A 20118-nucleotide genomic window follows, 5' to 3' on the forward strand; every position below is an offset into this window, starting at 1 on the left:
GAAGCTTATGGTCATCAATAAATACGGCTAGGGCTTTCCGTATACCTTTGACTGTGAGTATGTGCTTATTAAAAGACGTGCAAGAGTGGACGTGTTTAAGTGTGTGTGTGTTGATTGTGAAGAAGTTCGAGTGTGAGAGTGGCTTGCTGTGCTCCTCTTTGCGCTGACCTCGCCTCGAAATTTGATACTTCAGCTACCTGTGTGAGCAGCACACGGACTTTTGCTGCTCGGAAAGTTTCCTCACACAGGTCTTTTTCTAAAAGATGGCGGATTGTTATCAACATGAGCTGGACATTGATGCTCTACCCCCACCAGGTTTCAATGAGTAATTTAGAACATTTTTTGTTATTGAATACCTAATTTTGGCCTACCGTTAAATATTTTGTTAGAAAAGTATTATTTATCAATTTAATTAGGTGTTGACAGTGTTGTTGTTTTTTCATGAGGAGGCCTATTTTGTTACCGTGATCAAAACAAAAAATAATGTAGAAAATAGATATATCACATCGAGTCGCTATAGCGCCTTGTGAAAACTTTGTTAATGACTACAATAAAGGGAAACAATTGTTACGCAATAAATTGTGTATAATTGCAATGTCTAAGTTGTGTCCCTTCTGGTGTCAGGCGTAAAAAAAATTCTTTTTTAAATTCAACATGGCGACTTCACTAGATCCATCATAGTGTTTATAGATAGATAGATCTAAATTTAGATTACATCTAAGAGTCCAGACAAAATCTAAGAGATCTAAAGTCAAAGTAATGAGTAATCGGAAATTGAACTTAATAGAAGTTTGAAGTTTCAAATGTATGATTAATAATAAGTACTAAAGTAGTCTATATCATAAAAAAATTCATGTCAATTAATCTAATAAATTATAAATTCTAATTGATTTAAAAGCCAAAGGTAAATAATAATATTGTTTATTATTATTATTATTTATTCTATTTATTATTTATTAGAATTAGATCTATTCTAGTCAGACTAGTCTAAATCTAATTTAATTAAAATTAACAAAATTAATGTTAATTATATATATAATAATATAAATTATATACTAGATCATAGTAGATCTAACTAATTAATATAAATATTAAATTAAATATTATAGATCTAGAGTCAGTAGTCAGTAGAGTAGTTTATCGTCATGTAGGTTTATTTATGCTGTTCGGACACCTATCTATAGACTGAACTATACTACTATAGACTATAGTATAAAAATAGGCTAAAATTTCAAAGTTTGACTTTGACAGCACATTATTTGACAGTCACAATGGTTCAACATAGAAAAGAAAATCAAGTATCAAAATCTTTTTTAGTTTAAGGAGAATAAGGATGACTACTTATATTTGTACCCCTAACCTATATTTAAGGTCAAAGAGGCCATGTATATGATAATATGTTTTCATTAAAGACTTGTCTAAAGTGGCCATACTTTTCTGACATATTTGTTCAGTAACTTCAGTTTAACATCAGATTCCGTTTTGCAATGAATTTCTTTTATCTCCTGATCACTTCCGTGAAACTTTTCTTTTGCGCTATGAGTTTTCATAAGCATATCATCATCTGGTCTCGATTGCTCTTGACCACGAAATAGTTTATCATCTTTATGCAATTGAGAACCTGACGTAGGACTACAAGTTGTTGTTTGTTGATTTCTCTGCATCAACTCTCTTGGAACTTCATTCTGTTGCTTGACATCATGCACTTCGACGTTTTCTTTTGCTTCAATTAGTTTCAAAGCAATAGATGTCTTCATACCTAAAATTGGGTTTATTTCATTCTTGATCACATACATATCATCTTTGACTTCCACATCGTCGACTTTAAAGTGACTGATGCAACTTCCTTCAGTTCTAATGCTTCATCCCCTAATGCTCGTAGGGTAGTATTTGAGTGCTTTAACTGACTATCAGTTTCTAAAGTGTTTCACGTTGACTTTGATATGACACTAGCTTGTGCCCCTGTGTCAATCTTCATTTTGACTATTTTTCCCATAATATCTTATAACTATAATCTACATCAACCATCCAAACTTTGACATTGTTGTCAGTACCAATTGCCTCAAACCACAACTCATTTACTTGGCTTTCTTGACTTTCATCTTCTAATGCAGTGATGCCCAAAATACGGCCCGCGGGCCGGCGTGGTTTCATCCGGCCCGCCGAAACGTAAGCACAAAGTGTAGAAATTACATTCCCACCCCATTTTTTTTTAAAGGTTGAAAAATGTTATCGTACCTAACTTAGGCCCTGACTTTTCCTCTGATGGCTTGACACCATGACATTTAACATTTGTACATTTACGAAACGGGAAAACAGAGAGTGGAAGAAACTACAAGTGGACTCTGAATGCTTCATCTACCAGGAAAAGTGAACGGATCTTGACTTGTTTGTGGAACATAATAAGACAAGATATTTGTTTTATAAATAAAATTAGCTGTTAAAAAAACAAAACAATAACATAAAAAACGGCATTATAAACAAGTATGGCGGCATTCTTGGTTTGAGCAGAGAATAATAATATTGTTAAACTACGCTTAGACTTAGAGATTGGAGGATTGATAGGAATATTTACCTAAAAGAGAAAAGAAAATGAGTCGTTGGTAAAGCTAGCTAAAATGTTGCTACATTTTAATTAGAGAAGTGAAGCAGCTTTCCGACGAGTTAAAAAAAAAAACAACAGATAAACTTCCACTGTCCCATTAATTAATGTATGTACTAGGTCAACAAGTTTCTCATAAAATTGTTTCAGTTCAATTTCATTTCATTTTTGAACATTTTCGGTCATATGGCCCGTGACAGGAGTGTCGAGACCTAAAATGGCCCGCGGGCCGAATTAGGATGAGCATCACTGTTCTAATGAATTAACAGCCTTGAAGTTTTTGAACGACATTTTGCTGCAAAATTATTTCTCTTTTTACATTTTCGGCAAGTCTGTCCAAATGCTGGGCAATTGCATTTCCCATGAGATCTACCACAATATCTGCAATCTCTAATGACACTTGTTACATGATTCTTTGCCATTTTTTCCTGTGAGCTTTTGACTGGCTTTCTATCTTCTGTCTTCTTTAATTTATAAGCAGCATCTACATGTAGTCCTTTCATATCTATCATTTGGTTCTGGGTATGCTAGTGAGCACGAATTATGCTTGCTGCTTTCTCTAAAGTTAAGTCTACATCTCTCAGAAGTCTCTCTCTCACTTGATCCAACTGTATGCCACATACCAATCGATCTCTGATGAGTTCATCTAGAAGGTTGTCAAACTTGCATTCTTTTGCCAAATTCTTCAAATTAGTATAACATTGTTAAAACGTTTCACCGTCCGATTTCTTGTGAAGAATTTAAATCTGTCGTACACAGTGTTGGACTTAGGCAAAAAAATGATTCTCAAACCTTTCAATTACTTTGTCTACAGTATCATCTTCACAGAAAAGTATTGTAGATGTCTCAAGTGGGTTCACCGATCATGTGTAACAATAAAGCTTTCTTCACTGGCTCGGGCTTCGTATTCTTTTCAGTGGTGACCATAAACAGTTCAAAACTGTCTCCATTTTTTCCATCTTTCAGATAGATCACTATCTGGTGACAACGGTTTAGGAGGTTCGAATAATTCCATTATTCGTATAGATTCTAGATTCTATGTCTAGATGTAGATCTAAAACAAAATGAGCTAACGACATCACTTGAGACAAATAAAATGTACTTTTAGCAATTTAGAAACCAATACCTGTTACCAGCGTTTTAAACCAATCTGACACTAGATCTGACATCAAATCTGACACCAAATCTGTCACAAGATCTGACACCAAATCTGACACCATGTTCTGTTGTCACAGATAAATAAATAACATTAACCTACTGTAGACATTAATTAATAATAATAATAATAACGGAGACTGTTTATCCAAATAGACATAGAAGACTATCTTTTTTATTTCCATCCAATCCTTTTGCTTTCGCACAAAACATAAACAACAAACAATGACTTAATATAATATAATATTACAACAGATAGATCTTTTTAAACTGAGTTTATTGATACCTCATTTATGTTTCTAAGTTAATTAAAGCAGAAGTTATAGCAATTTTAGTGGCGAAATTTTTGACTATATTTTTAAAAAAATTGTGACCGAAAAAGGAAAATTTTGCATTAAAATGCTGTAACTTATTAACTATTTGAGTTATTTGCATGACATTTTCACCAGAACTGCATGATTATGTCATGATATTTATTTTTATTTCAAACAAGGGATAGACTTTGACAAAATTTTCTTATTCATTTTTAAAGTGAGGTTACTTGTAAAAAAGAAACGATCGACAAAGAAGTCCTATTGTTGTGAAAGAAATGGGCACAATTAATCAGATTAAGGATGATTTTGAGAATAAAGCCACATTATACTAGACCACACATTGTCTCAGCCTTATATACTGCTGCAGAGAAACACCTGTTTCCGGTAACCAAAAAAAATCGAGCTATTCCGGAAAATCAAAGTACCTAAACTAGGTATTTAACTTCATTCAATGTACAAGCTCACTCCAAACATTTGCCCATTTATTCTCTATAAAAAAACAACAACAAAAAAACAAATATAATATAAGATCATTAACATTGATGTCCAAAACTGGCTGTTTGAAATAAATTTTGGTAAGAAAATCGTAATTTAATTCAAACACGCTATTAATTTTTTTTTGTATGGAATCAAAAATTTGGCTTATGACTCAAATAAATCAGCTCCAAAAACAGAATAAATATTGCCGGGCTCATTAGCATAGACTTAGCCAATCTAAAAATATAGTCGTAATCCTAGGAAGAGGTAAAGTCAGGGGCGTAACTAGGGATTTGGGGGCCCGGGGGGATTGACCTCTTTGGGGGCCCCTTGCATTTTGACATTCGACAATTGACATGAGATAATGTACGCAAAAATATATAAGCCCAAAATCAAATTGGTTCAGTATATCAGTAAACTTAACAAAAAAATAATCATGAAGACTCTTTTAATGAATAATACCGTTGTTTATTAGTTTAAATACTGCACAAGTGACAAATCTAAATTGATATCGCTTCACATCGTGCATTCTGTGCTGCAAAGTCATCAACTACATCGATACTTTCTAGTATTTGTGACTTCACTGACATTAAAGCCATGATAAGCCTTTCTTGCGTCATTGTGCTCCTGTGATAGTTTTTGATGAACTTGAGCTTTGAGAATGATTTCTAACATGACGTAATGAAAGTGGCCTGAGTTAGCGGTATTCGGAGGAGGTTGCAAAGTTTGAGCACACATAATTCCCATATGAAGCCTTTTTCCTCACTATGTCTATTGGTGATTGTATTACTGGTTTGTTGATGAAAAGTGCTCGTGCATCAATAACATCATTGAAAAAGCCATTTTCCATTTATTTCATCATACAAACAGGAAAAGTAGCACAGTTTGTCATAAGCCTGTCTTCATCTAACAGGTGTCTTGGTTCAAGAAGAAACCCAAAGGTATCCATTTTCTTTCCAGCCTTTGGAATCTGCCCTTCATCTCCATATGAAATCTGTCCGGCACTTCTGTCGCAACATGTTTGAATTGCAGTTCTATTGACAGTCCTACATTAGAACTCAACTTCCCATCAAGTCTTTTCTTTCTTCTGGTTGTTTTGATTATAGGGAATTCATAGTATTCACTACCTTCTTTTGCTTTTTCGATGGATTCGGTTTTTGTCAGTTTCTCATATTTTGCAGAAAGCATGAAAGGGTACTAATTTCTTTAGCAGCTTCCCGTATATGCAGTCCAGACTTTTGTAGTTTCTTCTGAACTATATTAATTGGGCGCAGGAGCTTTGACCAGAATTCAAGATAGGCAAAAAATTCTTAATTTTCCACTGCATGAAGAAGATTCTGTGCTAATATTATATGGTATTACGTCAGTGTTGGTTGTTAATGTTTTGTGCGAAAGCAAAAGGATTCAGAGCATACAAAAGTGGGAAAGATCCATATATCGTTATGCTCGAGTATAGAAATACTCCGATAAGTGGACTGCCGTATTTACCATCACAACTGCTGACGAGTAGAAGACTCAGGGAATCATTCCAACTGATCCCAAACTATTGAAACCATCGGTAGCTGAAAATGCAGACACATTACTCAACAAAGGACAGATGAAAAGCAAAGTGAAATACGATGCAAAAGCTAGACTACCTAAAGATTATTCTGTCGGAGAGTTCGTCTAGGTCAAACATGGCAGAAAGCAGTTGTCATAAAAAAAACAATCAGCACCCAGATCTTACATCATAAAGACAAACGATGGAAAAACATACAGAAGAAATCAACACTTTTTGAATAAGAGTTTCGATGAAGACATCTCTGGGTACTATGATACCGATGAAAACAATGAACTGCAAACTGTTGGAACAAACGAAACAGACAATTATAGACCAACGTCTAGAGAACTTGTTGTGCCAGTCAAGACAACCAAAAGTGGACGAATTGTTAAAGTTCCTAGTAGACAGGGCCGGCCTTAGGCCTCTGCAGCCCCGTGCTTTCAAAGGCCCCGCGCTAATTCTAAGTATTTAATTAAACCATTATAATGTAAATAAATTAACAGGGTTTTCGCGACCTCCTGATTTTCCAGGGCCTCCAGGAAATCTCATGAAAAGGCAAAATATACGATTAAGTCCTGAACTTTTTTTTGAATTTATTCAAATCTCCTGAAGAATAGACCAAATTGACATTTTGGGGATGCCAATAAATAAAAAGTGGCATTGCGAGCTTTCATTTGATAAAAATTTATTGCAAAGACGAAAGTAGGCCTATTTTCTAATTAAAAAAAAATGATTTTGACATTATGCTTATCCCTACCTAGACTAGGCCCCGCACGATCCCTTTCGCATAGGGCCCCGCAAATGCTATGGCCGGCCCTGCTAGTAGATATCACTCTTAAGAACTTTAAAAGGAAGGGTGTGATAATAACTTCAAAAGAAAGGATGTGCTAATATTATATGATAAAAATTACGTCATTGTTTGTTGTTTATGTTTTGTGCGAAAGCAAAAGGATTAGATGGAAATAAAAAGGGAGTTTCCATTGAATGGAGGAAAGATGAATAGAGGGGTTATAACTCAAGTGTGAAGTTTAATTCTGAAATTATAGAGGCCAAACTCGAATAATGGACTGTTTTAGCATTATTAAGAATAACTTTTAGATCTGTTATACTCGATTCTGTAAATTTTGCTTCAAGGTTAATTAGTGTAGCCATAAAATACTCGCCATTTAGATCTATTATTAGTAAAGGTAACAAGATACCTTGAATTCGCTGTATATCATGCAGTTTTATTCGTGGCAACAAAGTTTAAAATGTAAAACTAACTTTAAAAAAAACTTTGATCTCTGTGGGAAAAAATATTTGTAAAGTGTCAACAAAGTCAACGTACTGATAGACCTAGATCTAGGTTTAGTCTTTGTGATAAATTTAATCCATAAATGTTGAAAAAAAAAGACACCCGTTGACACTATTTGTCAATGAAATATATTAATTTATGTATTTACAAATAAATATCGGACACCCATTTGGGGCCCCCCTCCCCCATGTGGGGGCCCGGGGCGGATTTTCAAATTCTCCCCCCCCCCTTAGTTACGCCACTGGGTAAAGTCATCCTGGTAAGTTGGTAACATAGGAAAAAACAACTTGACTTACAAATTTGAAATTCTTTTTTCTTACATAAAAAGATAGCTAAATGGAAGGAAATTGGGTTAGAATCATTGGAAAATGGACAAGCACATTATACAGCGAACTAGTTTCATATTAAATATCAAAATAAAGGTGTAATGACCACAAAAACAGCGAGTGTTCAAATTCATGTAATGTCCGGATTAAATAAACTACTCTAATTATAGTTAGATCTAGATCTAATAATTCTAATTAGATCTAGTTTAAAATTATACTTATAGAGTCCAGACTACTTATTATAGGCTAAGCTCTGCCCCTTAAGTAGTATTGGCTTAACAATGGTGCTAAAGAGCCTGATCTTGTTGGTGGTGCTTATTTTTGTTAGATCCCCAGGGTTCTTCAGCTGATGGAAGGCTACTTGAATTTTACCAATGGGGGTTCTGACATTTGCATCTGTTCCTCCATGGTTGTCTAGAATACTGCCGAGATAGGTGAAGCTTTCCACCTTTTCTATCACCTCGCCTTGGACTGTAATGGGTGTGTTGTTGGACGCCTTTATCTTGAACAACTTGCTCTTCCCTCTGTTTATGGTAAGACCCATTCTTGCTGAATTGTCCACAATAGATGCTTTTCTTTTCCTGCTTCTGCTGTTGTGTGTGAGAAAGAAAAGACAGGTCATCTGCAAAGTTTAGGTCATCTAGCTGTTTCCACAGTGTCCACTGTATACCGTTCCGCTTCTGGTCTTGCTGTCTTCATGACCCAATCTATGGCTAGCAGAAACAAGAAGGGAGAGAGTAAACAGCCTTGTCACACTTCTGTTTGGACTTCAAAGAAAGGCGATCTTAGTTTCAGCTCCAACTATCAAGGGATAACACTCCTGTCTATTCCAGGAAAAGTGTTTAACTGCATTCTGCTAAATGGAATGAAAGATGCTGTAGATCCACATCTCTGTGACCAACAAGCCCAGCTTTCAAAAGGAGAGATCATGCACAGATTAGATAGCGACGCTACGCATAATTTTGAACAGTCCATGTAATGGAACTTCCCTCTATACGTCCGTTTTATAGACTATGAGAAGGCGTTTGACAATGTGGACAGACAGACCTTCTAAAGACTTCTGAGACACTATGGAGTGCCTGAAAAAATTACAAATATCAGGAAGTCATATGAGGGGATGACTTGCAGAATAGTGCATGGCAGACAACTGACAGACGCATTTAAAGATTTTACTAATGGTGTTACTCTAATCTAATTGGAATACAGTGGAACCTCGAGATTTGTGTTTAATTCATTCCAGACCTCTGCTCGTAAGTTGATCTACTCATATCTCGAACGAATTTTCCTTTATAAAATATAAGTAAACGCAATTAATTGGTTCTAACCCTATATAAAGTCCCAAAGTTACCTATGCTGAAAAAGACACATGCTATGAATTAATAAATGTACATGAAACACATTTACATAAACAATAAAATAAATAATGAAATGAGAAATGCAGAAAAGATATGTATAAAATGTTTGTAAAGCAATGGTAAATGTACGGAATATTACCTGGGTGGCTGACAACTGCGGCTGAGGAGGGGAAGGGGGGAGGACGAGTTGCACAGAACTAAGGCTTATTTTCTTGCGACCCATGATGCACAAGAATAATTCAGATTAAAATCACTAAACTCGCTAGCTACAACACTCACACTACCGAGACGAGCCTTTGTTAAGCGCTGTCATATGTGCGAATAGTGGAGATCATGGTATACACACTCTGCTGTTTTTGTCCAAGTAGTGGCTGAGGCAACTTCTCCCCATTTTGCCAGGCTGGCATTTATGGTTCCTATTCCGAGTGAGAACGGAAAGATCTGATTTCGCACAATCATCATCGATAGGTTTTAGCTATTAAGCTCGACTCATTACTCAAATTGTTGCTCGTAAAACAAACAGAAATTTTGCTCTCAACGCTGCTCACATCTTGAATTACTCATATGTAGAGTAGCTCGTATCTTGATATTCCACTGTGTTGATTTGTTATAAATCTCAATGCTCTATTTTGTATTTATTCCAGTTTCTTTGTTTTCTTGAGTTGAGGGATCCCGACAGAGGATGCTTATTCTAATATTGCCCTAACTAAAGTCAAATTGCATTTTAATTTTATGTTCTTGTTTGATTTGTAATAATTTCTTTTAATAAATCCTAATGTTTTGCTTGATTTTTAAAATAATGTCACCAATATGGGGATTCCATGATAATTTTCATTTATTATTACTCCTAGATATTTTGAGTTTTTAGTCTGTGTGACTGGTTTACCATGAATAAGATTTTATAAGGGGTGTTTGTTTTAGTTTTTATGTAACTCTTAATAACTGGCATTTTTCTGGGTGGAAAGACATGCTCCAATTTCATTCCCTTTTTCTGTAATTCTTCTAATTCTTTTTGTAAAATTTCTGTATCTTGTGTTGATTTTATTGTTCTATATATTATGCAATGATTGGCTGCCTGGTCTTGCAGTATGCGCACCAGACTGTCAATGGTTCAGACTTCTCGATGACTAGATGATAGAATGATAGATATTAGAATACCTGTAATCTAGATCTAGATTGTAGATTGAATTCTAGATCTAGTGTCTAATTCTTATCATCTGTCTAGATTTATCTAGAATCATCTAGATCTAGACAAGTGTCCCCATCACTCAGCAGCACTGACTCACTCATGACTGACACTATAATGACTAGATAAGAGCTACATGCTGTTTATAGTATACTGATTGCTTCTCTTTTGACTTGTCATATTATTTTTGATAAAATCACAATAACCTGTTAAAATAGTCTGTTTAATGGCTAACCTAGTTATTTATGTTTTAGAACTTTATTATGTTATAAACATACAATTTTATAACAAGAAGCAATTCTATTTTGAGATTTTCTTGTAAGTATCAATGTATCTTTTATTTGCCCCGAAATATGGTGCTAATATGTATATAAGGATAAAGCCCACTCATTTATTTCCCATTTTAATGACATAATTAGTGTTATAAATAATCATAACTCTTATTCTATTTCATTGACCTTAAAATGATTGTTGAAATCTTAAGTTTCACTTGGTCTGACATTTCCAAGGTCTCAATAGTTCCCTTCCATGTTTATTTTAATTTGGAATGTTTTCAAAGAATCAACAAATGAACCTGTGCCTAGACTGTCTCCGCAATGTTTGTTCCAGTTGTGTTTCTTCAGCCCATGTTTCAACCATACTGTTTTCTCTTAAAAATTTCAAAATAGGAGCTGAGTTGGCATAGTTTTTTTACAAGACCAAACATTTGTACTTTTGTAAAGTGTTTAATTCTTCTTTTGGTAGAATATGTTGTGTAAAAAAATGTACTTACTTTTGAATGCATTCATCACAAAAGTCACTTAGTTGAATCATGCATCGGCGAAAACCAAGTTTTGAAAACTATTATAGGTAGTAGCCTACTATTGTTTTATTGTGAATTTCTGAATCATATTGGTTTTATATTGAAGTTGTGCACTTGAATCACTAATTTTATATAAACTCATATTCCAGTGACTCTAGCTCTCCTCCACCTAAAATGGGAAGAGAAAAGAAAAGTTTTAGTGCAGTCAAGTATATCTTTTTTGGCTTTAATGTTTTTGTTTGGGTAAGTAGATCTAGGCCTACAGTTTTATTATATATATCTATATCATATTTGGCACTAGCTTTTATCCACAAGTTATGCCTGATATTTTAATATTTTTGGTTCACTGAATTATTTATCTAAATTGCTATTTATTCCAACTAGTTTCTGACACCAGCCATTGTTTTCTCAGCCATTTTATATTTGATTTTCTTATTGTAATAAATTCTAATGTTCAGATGTTATAGATAGATGTTACTTTTGAATTATTTGCTTTAAATAAATTGTAATACCTTTATTGTTGTATTATATTTTAGCTTTTGGGATGTGGCATCTTGGCTGTGGCCATTTGGTTGTGGGCATCGAGAGGACCTAGTACAGCTGTCATACCCACATATTCATTCCTGAGTGCTTCCTCTTTGTGCATCATTTCTAGTGTAATCATCCTGATCATTGGTTTCATGGGATGCTGTGGTGCTTTCTTAGAAAACCAATGCCTCTTGATTGGGGTAATTTTCTTTTTTATTTGATATTTTTCAAATTTTTAAAATGTATTTTTATATGCAAACTATTCATTATTACATCTTGTATGTATCTTGGGACAGAAAGTAAGTTTGATCAATTAATGAAAGACAATCATTAATAATTTAACTCTAACTCCCCTGTAAAATACAACCTGGGTTGATAGTTACAATTTATTGCATAAAACCTACATCCCAGGCAGACTACAAATCTAACAAAATCACTCTTTTTTTTTTTAAAGTTTGTTCTAGATGTGATCATTATCACATCATGTCTTAATTTGTAATGATAATCTCATTTGGTTGAAATTTTAGTTAGTTTTTTGTTTTATAAATTTTAGGTGTTCCTTCGGAATTGAAAATCATTACATGTTTGCCCAAACCTCTATCTGGATAGCAGCGGTTGACAACTGGCTGGGTTTGAAATAAGAACCATCCTGATGAAAATCCGAAGTGCATACCACCATTTGAAAACACTTCTTAACCCTTGTGTAGCTTTTGTGTTGGTTACAAAATTATTTGGTCACCCTATCATGCAAAACAAGATATAGCTGCTCAACCACATTTTGTTTATTCTACAGTTAAAAGTTACTTTAATGAAAGTTTTGCTTTTTCAAATATGGTGTTGTTTTTTCAGTACTTTATTCTAGTGTTGCTGGTGTTTGCTTTAGAAATCACTGCTGGTTCATTGGGATTTGTTATGAAAGACAAGGTAGTTGCAAGTCTTTATTATTTGACTATATTGTTTTTAAGCTCCTAATGTATTAACGCAATAACACTTTTTTCTGGTTTGAAGAAGCTACCCTTAAAGTCTAAGTAAGGAGAGGTAACATGAAGTAAGAAGAAATTCTAAGAAAAATATATATAAAAAAAATATATATAAGATAAAAAATTAATAAACAAGTAAAAAAAAAAAGAAAAATATGTTTAACTACTTTCTACCTTTAGAATAAAAAACAAGCTTAAATAATATGTAGGCTTTATTGGCTCTGTTGTTATAAATATTTTCAGAAAGGAAACAATAAAACAGCCATAAACATCCAGTTTTCACAAATAGATAGTCGTCTTGCTCTGGTTCTGAATGAGACATGATGAACTCTTGTTATTTGAAAGTTTAAAACATGCTTCTAACTTCCTATCACAATGTACTGCTTTTGGCGTCTACTGTAAACAGCGCACCTTACTGCAATAGGCACTAAAGGGTTAAATTGTAGATCTAATAAGTACTCACTATTTGCTTGGGATTCCCATTGTAAATTTGAAACCTGGAGTAGGCGTTAAAAGTTAAATTTTTTTTCTTTCAACTTCTAATTTTCATTTATATCTTAAAGTAATTATTTGTATATTTCACATTTTAGATTCGGGATGTGATATATAAAGAGTTGGCTAGCGGAATCAAATATGACTATCGAACAGAGGTACAGTTAAATGATCAGTCCAAAAATAACAGTTTTTATGACAGAGATGCCAGGGGATGGTCTACATCATTGGATACACTTCAGAGAGATGTAAGTCACATGTGGTGGACTCATTTTATTTATAAATGCATCTGGCAACAATGCAAGATAAATAGACTTTTTGGAAGTTAAGTTGGGGGGGGGGGGGTTTAAAGCAAATAAAATATGTATACTGCTTTTGCAAAGTTCATGTTTAAATTCATATTTGTTTGCATTTATATCTAATGTAATATGTGTTTGATATTTCATGTTTAAAAAAAAAAAGCTTTGATTGAATTTTTCATAATGTGTTTTGAATTGATAAATAGTTCCTTATCCATTAAAATGAACTGCAGTGTATTAGTATTTTCAGCACCAGTTTTGAAACTTAAACAATGAAGATACTACAAATACAGCTTGTTAGTTCTTGCTGATCGCACTCTGTATAGGCACTTATATAAATAGAGATTAAAACTATACAATCATTAGTTTTCTTAGTTAATTTCAGGAATCCCTATTTGTGTTTGAAAGGCTCTTAGAAAGAATGGGTCCTACATATTTTAATTATAACATATGAAATAATATGTATAGATTTGTTTTTACTCTGAGTATTTTATTAATGTTGTTTTGGGATTTGTAAACTGATATTATGGTATTAATGTTAACTATGTCTTTTAGTGTCCCTAAATTTGACAATCTTATAGTAATACATTGTAATTTATCACCTGTAGTGTTACTATAAGCCATTTACATTCCAACTGTCATTTTCCTATTGATATTAAAGATGTATTTCTAAATAATTAATAAATATAAAAAAATAACTATTTTAAAAAAACAAAGCTTATATTGAGTGTACTTGTATCAATTAGTTTGGATCAGTCATGTAATTTATGTAATTAAATAACAATAAAAAAAAACATTTATAACAAAAAAAAAAAGGAGTGGAACAACCAGAATTCAAACTCTTGGCTCAAGGCTTCTGTAGCAGACACGGTAACCACAAGGAAGATTGTATAGTTATCTATTATTTCTATAGTCTCGTCCTATTTTTCAGGTTTGTATTTGTGTTCACTAAGACTCAGATAATAATAATAATAATAATAATAATAATAATCTTTATTATCCGTAAGGAAATTTGTCTTACAATTTGTGCATTACACCAAACAAAAAACATTATAACTATAAGAAACCAAAGTGTACATTCACACCAGACTCACTCATAATTTACATGTGACAAAGTTTATACCAGATTGTTCTTATTTAATGATTTGATTGCCAGGGGAACAAAAGAGTGTTTGTGTCTGTTTGTCTTTGCTATCGGTGTCTTGTATCTCTTTTGTGATGGTAAAATCACAAAATCCTGACACAAAGGGTGATTCTTTATTTCGAGGATCTTGTTAGCTTTTTTTGAAATGTTTGTCTCAAACAACTGCCCAAATGGGGTTTGTTTTTTGCCAATGATTTTGCCAGCAGCATTTAGGATTCTATAAAGTTTATTTTTATTTTTAATGCTCAGATTGCCATACCAGGCAGAGATATTGAAACTTAAAATATTGCAGATATGAGCGTGATAAAACATAGCCAAAGCCTTTTCGCTAACATTAAACGAGGACAGTTTTCTTAGTAATCGTAATCTTTGCTGCCCTTTTTTGCTGATATAATCAGTATTTGCAGTAAAATTTAGTTTATTGTCTAGGATAGTACCAAGGTATTTAAAGGTTTGCACAATTTCAATAGTCTCTCCAGCTACAGAAACAATATCATATTCCTTCTTGTCCCTACGAAAGTCGATTATCATTTCTTTGGTTTTTTTTACATTTAATAATAAAAAATTATCTTTACAATATTTTTCAATGTGTTCTATTTCTTTGAAATACTCATTTACGTCTGAGCTCTCTGAGAGCAGGGCAAGAAGAGCCGCATCATCAGCGAATTTTGTGAACGAGCAACAAGAACTGTCGGATTGAAAGTCATTGGTGTACAAAATGAACCACAATGGCGATGTCACAGCCCCCTGGGGCGCCCCTGTGTTAACTATGCGTTCATTAGATATAACATTGTTTACCCTAACCCTCTGAGCTCTCTGGGTCAAAAATTCATTAGCCCATAGTATTATGTATGGACTAATCTGCAACGCTTTCATCTTTTCAATGAGTAAATGAAGTTGTATAGTGTTAAAAGCTGATGAGAAATCAATAAAGAACAATCTTACATAAGTGTTCGGTAAGTCCAGATGTTTGTACACACAGTTTAGAATATTTAGAATGGCATCGTCTACACCTTTACCCTTTTGGTAAGCAAATTGTAAAGGGTCTAACTTATTACAAAGATCATTCAGAAGAAACATTTTAACCAATTTTTCTAAACATTTAGACACAATGGAAGTAAGTGAAACAGGTCTATAGTCATTCATTTCCTTCGGTTTGGAAACCTTTGGCACAGGTACAATTATAGATGACTTCCACACAGGTGGTATCTCATGGTTTAGTAATGAAGTAGAAAAAATATCTTGGAAAGGTTCAGCTAGTTGTTCAGCACATTCTTTTAAGATTCGCCCTTTTATTCCATCAGGCCCACCAGCTTTCCTTGGGTTGACGTTTTTGAAAATGTTACAAACTTGCTCTTTAGTAATCGCTAAATCAGCTTATAACACAGCTTTAGTCAATTACAATTTCTTTCCCTTGTTTGAGATACCAAACAAAATAATTAATTAACTTATTTGTTCATTTTTTTTTATTGACTCTTGTTTGGTCAGGTCAAAGAAATATCTGTGCAAAATTTCAGCTTGATCCAAGTTTGGGTGTGGGAGAAATAATGTGTACAAACTTTTTACCAGAGAGACAGACATAAGCTTTGTTAAAAACCTTCTGTGCTGTAGACTATTAATGAAATAAAATCTTTACTTAGACATGCAGTTATGTCTCATAAAATAACTTGTATTTATTCTTTAGCTTCAGTGCTGTGGCGTTGACAATCACACAGACTGGTACAACATTCAGGCTTGGCCCAATGAGCAGAAAGTTCCAGACTCCTGTTGCATCCATCCATCAATTAATTGTGGGTTTGGTGACCCATCTCTTTGGCACCAAAGGGTGAGTTTAGATTTTAATTATTACACGAGTTTTGTGATAAGATTTGAGCAAAGTTTTTCTCAACTTTTCAAACCAATGTAAATCATTTTTAACATTCAAAATGCATGCTCTTGTTAGTATTAGTATTTTTTTCATTTGTATGAGGCCCTGTGTTTTTATGAATTTTCTTTAGGCCCCATTAGAACATTATACAAATCAGTTTTAGTTTGCTAATTTAAACTTCTAACATTATCTATAGATTGATATTGTACTTTTGAGTCTAAGTATAATTTGATTTTATATTATAAATTTTAATTATAGATTCATTAAATTAAAAAAAAAAAGGACTTTTATGTCTACATTCCTAAAAATAAAAACAAAACTTTTTAAATAGTAGCAGTCATATTTGATTTAATGCCCTTTCCTTTTTATTATTTTGATGTTGTATTATTGTGTCATGGAAACAAATATATTTTTGTATCATTATAATTTAATTCTAAGGGTGACACTACAGTTAAGTTTCACTCTATGAATTTTGATTCTTGTACTGTTTTATCTAATGACTGCTGACTCTTGGACTCTAGGGTTGCCTTGAAGAAGTTGAGTATTGGTTTACCAGAAACATGTACATTCTGGGGGTGACTGGAGTTACCATTGGATCAGTACAAGTACGTTTATTTTCCAATCTAAATTAGTTTATTGTAGACTCTTCGGTTCCTTTACAATCCTGACTCTGTGTTGTGCTTGACTGGGTTAACTGGACAGGTTAACAAAGTAGGTCACAAAAAAATAAAAAATGTGTTATCAGTTGCTAAAGAATTTTCAATTTGAGACTTAAACCAGTTGTTTTGTAAAGAAAAGGTAATGTGGTTTCTGGAAGGGTATTTTGTAAAGAAAGGTAATGTGGTTTCTGGAAGGGTATTTTGTAAAGAAAGGTAATGTGGTTTCTGGAAGGGTATTTTGTAAAGAAAGGTAATGTGGTTTCTGGAAGGGTATTTTGTAAAGAAAGGTAATGTGGTTTCTGGAAGGGTATTTTGTAAAGAAAGGTAATGTGGTTTCTGGAAGGGTATTTTGTAAAGAAAGGTAATGTGGTTTCTGGAAGGGTATTTTGTAAAGAAAGGTAATGTGGTTTCTGGAAGGGTATTTTGTAAAGAAAGGTAATGTGGTTTCTGGAAGGGTATTTTGTAAAGAAAGGTAATGTGGTTTCTGGAAGGGTATTTTGTAAAGAAAGTTAATGTAGTTACTGGAAGTGTATTTTGTAAAATACTATTTAAGAAAGACTGAGATGCATATTGGAGTCATTGTTGGTCATTTCACAGTCAGACAATCTCCAATATTGTCAGTTCATTGTAATAATATTTTAATGATTTATTTTTTGTTTTTATCCCTGATTCATTTCAATGTTAGGATTCTTAAACTCATTCCATGAATTGATTTTGACTTCAATGAACTACATACTATGTTACTTCGTGTATAATTGGGCTGTTGAAATAATACTAATAATACAAATACTGAAATAGTTTCATCTAACACCACACTCAGGGTTTTCACTAAAAAGGATTTGTGACCCAAAGAGCTCTTCCTAAACAAAAGTTAAAGAAAAACTGTTCATGATTTCTCATTGCATTGTACCGCATATGAAGTTAACAGTAAAAACTGCATTCTATTCCAACCATGAGCTAAATACATTGCTGTAAAGCCATTTTCAGACCTAGGAATTACATGTCTTTTATAGCATTCACTGGGTGTCATCTTTTGGGATTGAAGAAAGCTGCATTGATGTGTAGTTCATTGAGCATTTATTTGATTTGATTTTTTGTTACACTTGAAACAATGCAGCTTCATGAAATGTCTCAATGTTCATTGTCTTTCATCCCAGATCCTGATCATGGTAGCAGCAGTAGCACAGTTCTGTTACATTCGTAGCAAAAGGTTTCCCTTATAACCACAAGTGTCTGGATCCAGCAGATGACAGTCTAGTGAAATGTTTACTACCTCCGAGCCAGCATCAGTCACTTCAAGTGAACAGAAACATTGTATAGTTTATACCTACCAGTAGATATTGTACATTTGATGATACATGGCATTAGCAAACAAATCATTATTCTTGTAGTGTATACATTGTACACCAGGCTCTTTGGGCTGTCATTAGATCTGTGTAGTTTAAATGAAGACAAGTAGATATGAATTCCAAGTGGTACAGTACACACCTATCAATACTTCCAGTCATTGTAATAATGCTAATTCATTCAAGCTACACACCAGTTTGCTAAGTGTAAGGACATGAACATGAGCTATTTTTTTTTTCATGGCAAATTTTTAATATGTGTGTATCTTTCAGTTTCTTTAACAGTTTTAAAAGTCCAAACAGAATCTGATTGTTGACTTTTGTGCATATTTTCTTACACTGTTATTTCATTTTATGTTCTAATGATTGTTTATTAATAGTTATGACATTTAACAGAATGCATTTATTTGTGTAAAAAAACTGGGTAAATATGTCTGTCTTTATTTGAAAAACAGAGAACATTAACAGATGCTCTGATAAACCTAAAAGACATTATTTTGACTTGATACTTGCATTTTTGTAGCAGATTTCTATGGGGATCCTTAAATGGAAAATTTAAAATTATGATTGACAATTTTTGAAGGATGATTTTCTGATAATCAAGCTTGAACTTGCTTCCAATTTGAAGTTTCTTTCAGACAAGACCAACAACTAGCTGCTCCATATCTGTCAGGACACATTTCCTAAGTGTGTGTATGACACATCTCCTCAGCGTGTGTCAGTACACTCAGTGTGTGTGTCAGGACCTATGTCTCCTCAGCTATAATGATATTGAATTTGTATGTTTATTGTTTATGTACTTGTTAATAGTTTTATCACATTTAATGTAAAGAAAGAGAAACATGTTTTGTTTTGATCTTCACTTAAACAAATGCGTTTTATTCTCTGTGGATATTTTTTTTTTGTGTCATTTTGTGGTCATTTTCTTGACTTATCTCTGTTTATAATTTTTAAATTGTAAGCTATGTATGTAATGTACATCTGTATACAAATTATTTTTTAAACTCATGGTAATCAATGTAAAAATAATGTCAGAAGCAGATACCTAAAAAAGTGTTATGGTTCACATCACCCTTACTATATCAATAGGTAGTGATAAGGATGTGATGTATAGTGCATAGAGTTAAGGCATATAGTTCCAAATGGAGACACAGTCATGAACAAATTATTGCAGTAGATAAATGAGAAAAACAGAAAAAAAATACTTTAAAAAAAACAAAGCTTATATTAAGCATAGTTGTATCAATTATTCTGGATTAAATTTGTAATCGATCTAGACTAATAATAATAAATGTGTGTGATTACAAATATGTTTACCAATTGTTTTTGTTTAGTCCAATGTCATGCTTTTAGCTTTCTCACTAGGCTATGATCCTATCACTTGATTGGACCAGTTGGAAAAAAAGGGGGGGGGGAGGGAGAAAGAAGGGAGTATCTTGGTGATTGATTTTTAAATGCATTTATAAAAGAAAAAAAAAGGGGATTGACCTGAATTTGAATTTCAGGGCTAAAGCCTTCTAGCCTCATCAAACCAGTACTCTAACCACTGTGCCTGGGAAGTGCTTATGAAAATAGAAAGTTTTATATTTATCTATTGTTAGTTTTAAACTTTTCTCTCTACAAAGTATAAAGGGGACTAATTCAAGTTATACCACCATATCAGTCAAGTACAATTTCTTTCCCTTGTTCAAGTTACCAAACAATATAATTAATTACCAATTGGTTAATTTTTTTTTATTAATTTGTTTTGTC

The 20118-nt window shown here is 33.2% G+C and overlaps 1 protein-coding gene across 5 annotated transcripts; it reads left to right on the plus strand.

Moving 5' to 3' along the window:
• The first annotated feature begins 196 nt into the window (after positions 1 to 196).
• Positions 197 to 19207, plus strand: LOC106052101 (tetraspanin-4-like). Of its 5 annotated transcripts, XM_013207346.2 has the most exons (9): positions 628 to 904; positions 4290 to 4505; positions 11201 to 11294; positions 11588 to 11779; positions 12429 to 12503; positions 13150 to 13299; positions 16179 to 16319; positions 16883 to 16966; positions 18178 to 19207. In XM_013207346.2, exons 3-9 carry the CDS (start codon positions 11226 to 11228, stop codon positions 18241 to 18243), a joined length of 777 nt encoding a protein of 258 aa, XP_013062800.2. In that variant the 5' UTR covers positions 628 to 904; positions 4290 to 4505; positions 11201 to 11225; the 3' UTR covers positions 18244 to 19207. The 5 variants fall into 5 exon arrangements, with proteins under 5 accessions (XP_013062797.2, XP_055900312.1, XP_013062800.2 ...); XM_013207343.2 differs by lacking the exons at positions 628 to 904; positions 4290 to 4505 and adding an exon at positions 197 to 325; XM_056044337.1 differs by lacking the exons at positions 628 to 904; positions 4290 to 4505 and adding an exon at positions 293 to 315.
• Positions 19208 to 20118: the final 911 nt, after the last annotated feature.

Source organism: Biomphalaria glabrata, chromosome 10 (assembly GCF_947242115.1).
Source record: "Biomphalaria glabrata chromosome 10, xgBioGlab47.1, whole genome shotgun sequence".
Classification (NCBI taxonomy): domain Eukaryota; kingdom Metazoa; phylum Mollusca; class Gastropoda; family Planorbidae; genus Biomphalaria; species Biomphalaria glabrata.